Raw genomic sequence first — 13,330 nt, forward strand, 5'->3', positions numbered from 1 at the left:
AGATAGGGCAAGCGGGGACGGAACAGAAGCGATAAAGAACAGTGAGAGAATGGGAAATAATGAGGTCTTTGGAATATAAAGCAGTGTGAAATAAACAGTGGAGTGGTAGAAATGAAGTGAAAACAGAAAATGAATTGATAAAAAGCGTGAATGCGTGGAAAACTAACACAATTAAAGCTTTAGTAGTTAGATTTCAGTTTATGGTGAACAGCTATTACTACACGTATCAAAAAGACATCCCCAAAGCATTGCTCAAACGTAAATAAACGTAACTTCATTTTTAGTAAATTATAAAAAATAACACTAATATAAATGAAAATAAAGAAAATAGAAGTTTCTTGTCAGATGGTTCACGTAGTGACATGACTGCTGTAAGAATGTCCTGTGAAGCATTAGTAACAAGCAGATAAGATCTGTTCTACAAAGTCTCGTGGAACCAAAGCTCCGTGTCCAAACCCAGCTTACGAGCGGCATGAAGAGTATTGTTTCTGAGCATCAATGTTTTGTATGTTTTAACTATATACGGCACAGTTAAGTAAGCAAAGCTAACTAAGAAGCATGGCTATACTGATTCTAAAGCTTGAACACTAAGGTGCTCTTCGAAACAGAATCATATTCATTCTCAGTACGAAAATCTATTCGTGAATTATCAAGTTGCTACGGATGTATTTGCGTGGTTTATTTCACGGTTTGATTGTGACAGAATGGACCTCACTTATAGCTATGGCAGTTCACAGACTTTGTATGGACATGATAAGGAACTTTACGTAAAACTTTGTTGAACAAGAACAGTTAAAATGAGAAGACTGTGTGAGGTTATTTTGAAACAGTCACGAAGAAAATCATATTTCGATTAAACTTCGACCTATTTAAAAGATATCTATCCTCCAGTATTTTCAATTCCTCATTTTATCATGGAAATATCATCCAATTTATAAAACGTTTGAAAGTTCTATGTGCACATACACTATAGGCTTCATAGCGAAACAAGGCGATCATCGGTGATACTTTTGACTACCAAACACACGAACAATAAGCAATATGCTAGTAACATCGTAACACTGCAACACACCACAGGTTTCAACAACCATGGACGACTTACCTCCATCGGGGCACAGGTAGCCAGCGTTAACTCCCTTCTCACACTCCGTGCAGATGCCGGTGGTGATGTTGCAAGTATTGTCCACACATTGTGATTGGCACGTCTCTCTGCAGGTGGAGCGGTAATATCCCGGCTTGCAGGCGTACACGCAGTCTCCATTGGCCTGCACGCATAGTGTGCCTGCAGGAAGTTTGCAAGTGAGAAATGTCAACGGTTTGCATTATAGCTTGATTTTCTTGGAATTCAAGATTTCATATATTTCTTCAACGTACATGTGTTTGCAATGTTATCGAGAAAGCGCCGTCTGCTAGTGTTAAAGCGCCGTCTGCTAGTGTTAAAGATTTAGGTTAGTTCTCCGCTTTCAGAAATATTAAACAAAACATCATTTATATATCGCATATGAATATCGTTTTAAAATACCAGTTTACATATATACTAGTATATATACCATACTAACAACCTTTGCATTAGTTAAAGAATCACACACAGTTAACAAGCTCTCACCAGTTTCAGTTCCAGCCGGGCTCATGGCGCAGTTGATGCTGCAGTGCTGCGTGCAGGTATCGCCGAAATAGCCGTCCTGACACCCGTTCGAGCACCTGCCCGTGTTGAAGTCACATGACCTCTGGCCGGTGTTGTTCTTGCAGTTAGCGGGACACGAGTTGTTGCAGGACGCTCCGAACCACCCCGGGTCACAAATCTGCTGCATACACACACCTGCAAATACAGACACATTTGTGTTCATCCTTTATTCAATAGAAGTTTCTATTATGGGCCTCTATAAAATGCACGTTTTAAATGTCCCCATTCTACGCTCTTCAGTACACGGGATCATTTACAGGCACGTCAAAGAAAGGTATCGAATATATATAATGGAGATATTATTTTTAGATTCCGATGAAAACTGGAACAAAAATGAGAGAGCGAATACAAGTCATTTTTTACAATAGAAGATAAAAGTGTATAGATAAGATTGGTTATCGAATGTGTACAGAATGGAAAACACATTTTGGCATTGTGACCAAGCTGGGTATGAATACGAATTTAATCAAACGAGAGCTGACAAAAATGTCAATTTGCTACTTTTTTGACAATAAAAGAGCAACAGCCCAGGGGCGCTAAAGCGACATGGCTGTACTCAAACTGATTCCATATAAGATGCTCACATACACTTCAGGGGCGCCCCCTCCCTTCCTGAATCCGCTAGCGACTATGACCAGTTTCCTCCCACAACCATTCTGTTAAATATATCCCTAGCCGGATGACGTACCTGTGGTCCTGTTACAATGGCCTCCAGCTCCGCAGTTTGGACAAGAGCCACGGCAGTCGTTCTTGAAATAGCCGGCCTGGCAGCCCTTCACACACGTTCCGTCCAATATCTCGCACGGGTACGCTGTTGGGGAGCCGGCCTGGGGAACGCATTTGTCGTAACACGTGTTTTGACAAGTGGTACCCCAGTAACCCGTCTGGCATGTGGTGCATCTGAAAGTATGTGTCAAAATGCAGATGGATGCCTGTAAGACATTAGATTTATAGAGGCACACGTTACTGTTTCACGCATCATACCATACCGGGCGCCTGGCAGAAGAATAACAGACATAGATCGTGTTGCAACGACATAGTCGGTAGTTTCAACCAGATATGGTGACAGCATGTTTGTATATATCTTTATTATTTATATAATATATATAATCTGTTTCTTCCATCTCTCGTCGAAACTGCCACCTATGGTGCAAACCACAGGCTTGCGTGAAAAATGTTTTAACTTAGTCCATTTACCTCTCCCACTGATAGAAAGTAAGTACATATTACGAACCGGAAATTGTATCTCTCACACTGGATGCAGTTCTCCATCCCAACTGCTGCATTACACTGGATGTTGCATTGGCTCCCTCGGAATCCGAGATCACATCCATCGTTACACGTACCTGAAAAGGAAATCAGTGATATAGCTTCATTTAACCTTTTATACTATGTGAATTGGATGTTCGATATACAGCGCCGTTGTGGTCCTTTTCATCCGAGAAGTAGCATATCTTAACAAATATTAATGCTAGAGTTATGCGCCTTTTGGATTTTAGAAATAATTATGGTTAAAGTTATTGCCTGCCAACACCGTCAACAACGAGCCACAAGCTATCACAATAACTCGTGTCGATAACGAATACGCATGCTATCACAATATCTCGTGTCGACAACGAATACGCAGGCTATCACAATAACTCATGTCGACAAAGAATACGCAGGCTATCACAATAACTCATGTCGAAAACGCGACGCAGGCTATAACAATATCTCGTGTCGACAACGAATACGCAGGCTATCACAATATCACGTGTCGACAAAGAATACGCAGGCTATCACAATATCTCGTGTCGACAACGAATACGCAGGCTATAACAATATCTCGTGTCGACAACGAATACGCGGGTTATCACAATATTTCGTGTCGACAACGAATACGCAGGCTATCACAATATCTCGTGTCGACAACGAATGAGCAGGCTATCACAATATCTCGTGTCGACAACGAATACGCAGGCTATCACAATATCTCGTGTCGACAACGAATACGCAGGCTATCACAATAACTCATGTCGACAACGCGACGCAGGCTATCACAATATCTCGTGTCGACAACAAATACGCAGGCTATCACAATATCTCGTGTCGACAAAGAATACGCAGGCTATCACAATAACTCGTGTCTACAACGAGACGCAGGTTATCACAATAACTCGTGTCGACAACGAATACGCAGGCTATCACAATATCTCGTGTCTACAACGAGACGAAGGCTATCACAATCACTCGTATCTACAACGAATACGCAGGCTATCACAATATCTCGTGTCGACAACGTGACGCAGGCTATCACAATAACTTATGTCGACAACAAATATGCAGGCTAACACAATATCTCGTGTCTACAACGAGACGCAGGTTATCACAATATCTCGTGTCGACAACGCAACGCAGGCTTTCACAATATCTCGTGTCGACAACGAGACGCAGGTTATCACAATATCTCGTGTCGACAACGCGACGCAGGCTATCACAATAACTCGTGTCGACAATTTGACGAAGGATATCACAATATGTCATGTCTTCAACGAGACACGGGCTATCACACTATCTCGTGTCGACAACGAATACGCAGGCTATCACAATATCTCGTGTCGACAACGGATACGCAGGCTATCACAATATCTCGTGTCTACAACGAGACGCAGGCTATCACAATAACTCGTGTCGACAACGCAACGCAGGCTATCACAATATCTCGTGTCGACAACGAATACGCAGGCTATCACAATATCTCGTGTCGACAACGAGACGCATCCTATCTATCACAATATCTCGTGTTAACGAGACGCATCCTGGCTATTACAATATCTTGTGTCGACATCGAGACGCATCCTGGCTATCACAAATACTCGATGAACAGATCTGATCGTCGTGTACGTGCAATTGCGATACAGATATTAATTTAAAAATACCTCAGTTCCCGTCTAACACAGTGTTAAACCGCTAAGTAACCAAACTAAAACTACAATTTGGCCTTTAATTTTCCGTCTTCAGTCGGCAAATGAACTACACAATATACCAAAGTCACATGATTTCCAGTTGGTTTCTGGCCCGGGTGCATTTTAGTCTAGTTGATAGGCACTGGTATCAAATATGGATAAGGTTTTCTCATGCGTTCACACAGCAGAAGACCACACTTATGTATATATTGATATGCCAACACGAGGGATTTTTAAAAAGTTTCACCACTAAAAATATACATTGAAGATAAAAAACAATAACTACTTACCATCCTGGAGACAGATTTCGCCGGTCTTCAGTATACAGTGGGAGTTGCACTGTTCGCACGAAATACCGTATCTACCGGCGGCGCAGTCAGCACATGTCAGATTGTCAGTGGCTTGTACGTAATTACACGTGTCACAGCTGAAACCAGAACAATATATGAAACAATGTTGCCTTGTTGTTTCGTTTTTGCCATCAAAAACATTATATAAACCAATCAGATTTATTGATAAATGGTAGTTTGATGGTCCTGTTAAACTTGTACAGACGTGCATGACGTTTGACAGCATGTTTCATATCCCGTATACACCCGTAAAGACAGTTCAACAGTATGAAAGGTTGATATTCTGTTTACATCGGTACAGGCAGTTTTACAGTATGAATGGTTAAGGGGCAGTTTTAAAATATGAATGGTTGATATTCTGTATACATCCCTACGGGCAGTTTCACAGGATGAATGTTTGGTATTCTGTATACATCCGTACGGGCAGTCTTACGATATGAATGGTTGATATTCTGTATACATACGTACGGGCAGTCTTACGATATGAATGGTTGATATTCTGTATACATCCCTACGGGCAGTCTTACGATATGAATGGTTGATATTTTGTATACATACGTACGGGCAGTCTTACTATATGAATGGTTGATATTCTGTATACATACGTACGGGCAGTCTTACGATATGAATGGTTGATATTATGTATACATACGTACGGGCAGTCTTACGATATGAATGGTTGATATTCTGTATACATACGTACGGGCAGTCTTACGATATGAATGGCTGATATTCTGTATACATACGTACGGGCAGTCTTACGATATGAATGGTTGATATTCTGTATACATACGTACGGGCAGTCTTACGATATGAATGGTTGATATTCTGTATACATACGTACGGGCAGTCTTAAGATATGAATGGTTGATATTCTGTATACATACGTACGGGCAGTCTTACGATATGAATGGTTGATATTCTGTATACATACGTACGGGCAGTCTTACGATATGAATGGTTGATATTCTGTATACATACGTACGGGCAGTCTTACGATATGAATGGTTGATATTCTGTATACATACGTACGGGCAGTCTTACGATATGAATGGTTGATATTCTGTATACATCCCTACGGGCAGTCTTACGATATGAATGGCTGATATTCTGTATACATACGTACGGGCAGTCTTACGATATGAATGGCTGATATTCTGTATACATACGTACGGGCAGTCTTACGATATGAATGGTTGATATTCTGTATACATACGTACGGTCAGTCTTACGATATGAATGGTTGATATTCTGTATACATACGTACGGTCAGTCTTACGATATGAATGGTTGATATTCTGTATACATCCCTACGGGCAGTCTTACGATATGAATGGTTGATATTCTGTATACATACGTACGGGCAGTTATACAAAAAGGTTGATATTATCATATTTCTTACTTCGGAATATCACAGTTTCTCTGGCATGTGTTGCCGTGGTAGTCTTGTATACATCCGTACAAACAGTTTCCTGAAACCGCATTGCACCTGTAACGGAAATGTGAATCAAAATTAGGTGATGTATTGACATACAAGGTCTTGAAGTATCCGTTATATGCGTTATTTTCAAGCGGCTACATTTCGTTGAACATACCTGTAACTAGATTTTATTTGACCACACGCAGAATCATAACAGGAACTAAGTCAATTCGAATTGTTGTCATACAATATGAAGAAATACTGATGCTGCACTTTAAATGACAGAACAATCATGACAATACACGGTAGTGGTGTCTTATTCAATTATTAATTTAATGTTGTACGATTAGAACATTGATGGCAAGAAGGGCACCGTTAATTAACGTGTTGTTCAGTAGGATTAAATAAACTATATTTTCCTTAAGAATGAAACGCATATGAATGGAACAGTCGTGTTGTAAAATTTTAAGAGCTTTATTACGTTTTCCTAATTTCGTTCCCTTGCTTTTGTACAAGAATCAACTTCCAAAGTAGTTCTTGTCCCTGTAGTTTTCTGTGTAATACTGATATTAACCCCAATGGCAAAACGCTAAAATGGTACTGACCGTAGTGATTTTTAATTGTTCAAATGAGTAAAAAAATATGTTGTAGGAACTAATGTTCTTAATCGTAAATTTTAATCCCATCTATCACAAGTTCATGTCGCGATAACCCAGACTCCGCGCGTTTTAAACTATCTTGAAAACAGGAAGAGGTATTGATATAATTTTCATCTTTGTCATATCGGTTCAAGAGAAGAAATGGAGTCGTCATGACATTGTTGACATGTTACGATATATAAGTAGTCTAATGTGCTCATCCAGTCGATATGCACTCGGTGATCCACATGTATTTAAAGTAAATCCGGCATCTTAAATATGATAGTAAAATTAGGAATTTTTGAAGCCGCTCAGGCGTAACATTATTGATCCGGCGGCTCCGGTGTAACGCTTCCGGGTCCAACCGTTCAGCAGACGACAAGTTCTGGTCAATTCTCCTCAAGTCCGCCATTATCACGGGATAACAGTTCGCTATAATATTTTGCAGGAATTTTAGTATTTTTATTAGCAGACGATTCATAAGGCGCGGTCATTTTGGCGAGAAGCAGACGATCCTTTTTCCGAAGGTCGACGACGTTAATCCGATTTTCAGAGTCAGAGTCTTTCTCGCCAAAATGACCGCGCCTTATGAATCGTCTGCTAATGTACATTTGTTAGGAAAAAATCACAAATTTAATTTTTCGATTCCAACTTCACGATTTCACGATCTAACTCTTCACATTGTGAAGTTGAAATCATATTTATGTTAAGTTTCATACTCCACTCTTACAAGCGGAACACTCAACACAACGTGTCAAACAACAACATTAACACGTTATACTGTACCTTGCCGATCCGTCCGCGGGTGCTTGACACGTGGTGCCACACTGATCGCATGAGTTTTGGTACAGAAACCAACCTTGCTTACAAGATGTACACACAGAGTCTGGAAAAACAGGCACTACTTTCTTATGATTCGTCAAGTGATACAATTTAAATAATTTAAATTTTAGATGTACAGCTGCCTCTAACACAAAGATGTCGAAAATCAGTGGGTGCTACAATTGGATGATTAACATGTATTCTCGTATACGGACATATTAGTGGTCCCGTGTCTCTATATACCGGAATGTGTCATTGCAAACACAGATACTGCCCTCGAGTATAAAAAGAGGAAACTAGTCAGATTTTCAATTGTACGTACTGTCACTTCCGGAGCACTGGTTACACCCCGGGTTGGCACAGCAATGTAAAAGATTGTCGCTCAGGTACTTGTTGGTGGCGCACTTGGTACACTGTACCTCCCCGCCAATGGTCACCTCGTTACACGTGTCGCAATACTAAAACACGTGATTTTTTTAAAAACTTGATAGGTGACAATACCATGCATGAGACCACCGGCGTATACAACAGACACAACGCTGAAGTAAATGCTGTACATGTAAATTGTTAAAACAATTTTATACAAGACACGTTACTAATAACATATCGTATTTTATGGGTTTGTTCAACAATTTAGTACGTGTCACAGGACTGCAAACAACGTTTCCATTAACTTGAACTTTATCGCAAATGGAAATACGAGTTTTCCCACCTCAGATAAGAAGATCCAAAAATTTAACCATGCTAGAAATTCTTTTCTCCCACCTCAGATAAGTATATCCAATAATTTAACCATGCTAGATATTCTTATCTTGCCCACGGGCAAAGATAAAATGCCCGTATGGAACTCCTTTTTAACGATCACCATATTATAATAACCTCCATTGTTGAAGACTGTCGTCAGTAGCATCAAGGAAATCTTGTCTTATGGTAATATTTAGAACGCTAATTAATTATTTCTCGCTTCAAATGTCACCATAAAACAGTTTTCAAGCACCATTCAAGAAATGATGCTTCATTTTCCTTAGAACTATTTAATAAAAACCGATTTGACTATTAACATTAACTGGATCACTGCGCGCGTATCTATGACAACCACGTGCCATCGCATATCCATACGCAATTATTTTCACTAAGCATTAAGGAGTTCCAGCAAAAAATACATTTTAAATTAATTTTGTTAAACTGAGGTGGAAGAAAAAGCATCTTACAATAGCCGCTCGTGTAAGATAGTTTCATCCCGACCCTCGCGCAGGGTGTTTTGCGAAAACTCGGTAAACCTCGTTTCCACAAAACACCCTACGCTCGGGTCGGAATGAACCTATCTTACACTCTCGGTCATGGAAGGTACTTATAATCTTGCCACGGGCAAAGATAAAATGCCCGTATTGAACTACTTTTTAATGGTCATCGCATTGTAATCACCTCCCTTGTTGAAGACTGCCGTCTGTAGCATCATAAAAACCTGGTCTTGTTGCAGTATTAAGAATGCGTATTAATTAGTTCTCGCTTCAAATGTCACCATAAAAAAGTTTTGACGCACATTTCAAGAAATAATGCTTCACTCGTTCTGCATCCCGAATGGATAACCTGCCAACCCCATTTTAAGTTTTATTTCAGTAATTTTGTAAAGCTTTAATTGTATACGTATACATTCAAAATCAATACCAATTTATACTAATATAAGTTTGATTCTGAGGCGTAAAGTTAATTTTGATAGAATAATAATTCATGACAAAAATGTCTTGAAGTATTCAAATAACTTAATAGTTACTTGGACCGGAATAGAATTTTGAACTCGGACGTTTCGTACCATGACATTTTATAACCCAGTCATATCGTGTACGTTTCGTACCATGACATTTTATAACCCAGTCATATCGTGGACGTTTCCGTACCATGACATTTTATAACCCAGTCAAATCGTGGACGTTTCGTACCATGACATTTTATAACCAAGTCGTTTTTACGTTTCGTACCATGACATTTTATAACCCAGTCATATTGTGGACGTTTCGTACCATGACATTTTATAACCCAGTCATATCATGGACGTTTCGTACCATGACATTTTATAACCCAGTCATATCGTGGACGTTTCGTACCATGACATTTTATAACCCAGTCATATCATGGACGTTTCGTACCATGACATTTTATAACCCAGTCATATCATAGACGTTTCGTAACATGACATTTTATAACCCAGTCATATCGTGGACGTTTCGTACCATGACATTTTATAACCCAGTCATATCGTGGACGTTTCGTACCATGACATTTTATAACCCAGTCATATCGTGGACGTTTCGTACCATGACATTTTATAACCCAGTCATATCGTGGACGTTTCGTACTATGACATTTTATAACCAAGTCATATCGTGGACGTTTCGTACCATGACATTTTATAACTCAGTCATATCATGGACGTTTCGTACCATGACATTTTATAACCCAGTCAAATCGTGGACGTTTCGTACCATGACATTTTATAACCAAGTCATATCGTGGACGTTTCGTACCATGACATTTTATAACTCAGTCATATCATGGACGTTTCGTACCATGACATTTTATAACCCAGTCAAATCGTGGACGTTTCGTACCATGACATTTTATAACCCAGTCGTTTTTACGTTTCGTACCATGACATTTTATAACCCAGTCATATTGTGGACGTTTCGTACCATGACATTTTATAACCCAGTCATATCATGGACGTTTCGTACCATGACATTTTATAACCCAGTCATTTTGTGGACGTTTCTTACAGCTTGTACCAATTTATGTTGGGTATTTCATAGAATGATCACACGCCATTCATAAGCAAACATAATAAAATATTTCATCATCTCTGAAAATATTTTCCATACCACGGCCATATTTCAATCTGCCCCTCCAGGCAACATTACACAATCGTTTTGCACAGTCTCCTGCAGGACAGTAATTATGTTTGCAATTATTGACAAATTCGTGCATAGATTTAAACCCCTCAAATATTATATTTCGTTTACCGTCCCCAGGCCATGGTCACAATATTTTATTATCATCATGTGTTCTGTCTGTCTTGTTTACATTTTTGGCATTTCATCGGTCTGACATAAGAGTCCGATAAGTTAGAAAAATCACTTGCATGGAAACGATCCTGATTGTAAATAAGCATGTGAGAATGCGTTCATTCAAGATTTCAACGGGAAAACACTGTCTTTCGTGCCGATCTTAAACATTACAATATATAAAATAAGATGCAATTACTTTCGCTAACTACTGTATAGTATAATAGAGTGCAAATCAGTCGTACATATTTCACTATCCTGACCGTTGAAATGCCCTTTAAAATGCTAAAAAGGTAGTTTTTCTAGGTATGCTTATTTTTACAATATGTGATATTTTCATAAATTTGGCTTCTTTGATGAATACGAGAATTCAGTTTAATATGAATGAAATGTTTACAGGCACACAATGCGATTACTTATGACAGCAATGCAGAAAACATGCACCTTAAAATGTGGAACTAATTATGATATAGCGTATGACGGCTACTGCAGCTCGGCACATAAGATACACCTATTAAAGGTAGGTGATTATTGAAATCACCATATAAAAATAGTTCGAAAGAAGCTGAATGCCATTTGGCTCGTACCGTGATTCTGTCTGTACATCTGCTACACCGGCTACTGTAGTAGCCGGTGTTACACCCTGTGTAGAAGCAGGTATCGTCCTCCAAACACACGGGATACCCGTGCTGATCCTGATTGCATCCTGAAAATAGCACATGACAAATGTGACATAACGTCTTACAAATTTAATTTATTGTTTATGTTACTTTAGACAAATAAACACATTTGATGGACATCATTTAAAGCTGTATATTTCTGCCCTACCTATCATTCATATAACGAGCTTGTCTGGTGAGTGCACTCTCTTCTCACCAAGACGACCCGCGATCGATTCCCGGCTTGAGTGCATGTGATTTTGCTTTGAGGTCACCAAGTCGGATAATTGGGAGTTCTCCGATTTCCCCAACAACAAAAGACCGAATTTTGCGCCGCAACATCGTGCGCACGAGAATGACTTCGCAAGTTTATATAACAATCGTTGTAAAATAAATAACTTTTAACTTAATCACATCTTAGCACAAATTTACTACTGCCACAGAAGTGCATTCGTTCAGCGTCCAAACTATAACACCATTCAACCATCTAAGAAACTCCACATACCCCTGTTTGAACACTGCATTCGTTCAGCGTCTCACCCCGCGCCACAAGCCAATATTAGAATACGTTACTACTCCACTGTTTTTACTGCTTCAGCGTTCGTTCAGCGTTTAAATGTTAAATCTGCCAAACGAACTGCAGTCGTTCAGCTTTGAGACCATGAGCGCGCTCAGTGAACCCAATACAATAATACTCAAATAACAATGTGACGGCAAATCAAGCAAACATCAGAATGCATACATACCACTGTAACAGCACTATTCATTATCGAAATGGCCAAACCAAGCAAATATAAGAGTTTCAACAAACCACTGCTTCAGCACAAGGTTCGTTCAGTCCCTCCAGCCAATAAAAGAAAGCACGCTTATCATTGCTACAGCATCGCATTAGTTCAACGTTGAAACTGAAGCCCCGCTCCATCAAGTCATTAAAAATGCCCATATACCATTACTATAAAGAACAGCCTTAGTTCAGTGTTAAACTTCTTAATCCCATCCCCGCTACACAGTTACAATAATAATTCATACGTACCACTGCTACAGCAACATTACACAGCACTCGTTCAGCGTTGAATCAATAACCTCGCTCAACCAACCAAGCAAATAAAGAAATACAGACACAATAGCAACAGCACAGCGCCCGTTCAGCTTTGAAGCAATAACTTCGCTCGCTCAACCAAGCAGGTAAAGAAATACACAGATACAATAGCTACAGCACAGCGACCGTTCAGCGTTGAATCAATAACCTCGCTTAACCAACCAAGCAAATAGAGAAATACACAGATACAATAGCTACAGCACAGCGCCCGTTCAGCTTTGAAGCAATAACCTCGCTCGCTCAACCAAGCAGGTAAAGAAATACATAGATACAATAGCTACAGCACAGCGCCCGTTCAGTGTCGAAGCAATACTCTCGCGCAACCATGAAAGCAAGTAAAGAAATACACAGATACAATAGCTACAGCACAGCGCCCGTTCAGCGTTGAATCAATAACCTCGCTCAACCAACCAAGCAAATAGAGAAATACACAGATACAATAGCTACAGCACAGCGCCCGTTCAGCTTTGAAGCAATAACGTCGCTCGATCAACCAAGCAGGTAAAGAAATACATAGATACAATAGCAACAGCACAGCGCCCGTTCAGCGTTGAAGCATTAACCTCGCTCGCTCAACCAAGCAGGTAAAGAAATACACAGATACAATAGCTACAGCACAGCGCCCGTTCAGCTTTGAAGCAATAATCTCGCTCA

At 39.8% G+C, this 13,330-nt stretch overlaps 1 protein-coding gene across 12 annotated transcripts in view; it reads right to left on the bottom strand.

The window, feature by feature from the left end:
- Positions 1-13,330, bottom strand: part of LOC128221879 (fibrillin-2-like) — a 106,062-nt gene that overhangs the window by 74,190 nt on the left and 18,542 nt on the right. For all 12 annotated transcript variants that reach the window (XM_052930508.1, XM_052930507.1, XM_052930511.1 and 9 more), the window contains 9 exons: positions 11,506-11,624; positions 8,182-8,317; positions 7,824-7,923; positions 6,382-6,468; positions 4,920-5,056; positions 2,919-3,030; positions 2,373-2,584; positions 1,607-1,819; positions 1,103-1,282 (listed from right to left, as the gene is read on the bottom strand). In XM_052930508.1, coding sequence (XP_052786468.1) covers positions 1,103-1,282; positions 1,607-1,819; positions 2,373-2,584; positions 2,919-3,030; positions 4,920-5,056; positions 6,382-6,468; positions 7,824-7,923; positions 8,182-8,317; positions 11,506-11,624 — 1,296 coding nt within the window. The remainder of the gene's footprint in view (positions 1-1,102; positions 1,283-1,606; positions 1,820-2,372; positions 2,585-2,918; positions 3,031-4,919; positions 5,057-6,381; positions 6,469-7,823; positions 7,924-8,181; positions 8,318-11,505; positions 11,625-13,330) is intronic.

Source organism: Mya arenaria, chromosome 16, assembly GCF_026914265.1.
Source record: "Mya arenaria isolate MELC-2E11 chromosome 16, ASM2691426v1".
Lineage (NCBI taxonomy): Eukaryota > Metazoa > Mollusca > Bivalvia > Myida > Myidae > Mya > Mya arenaria.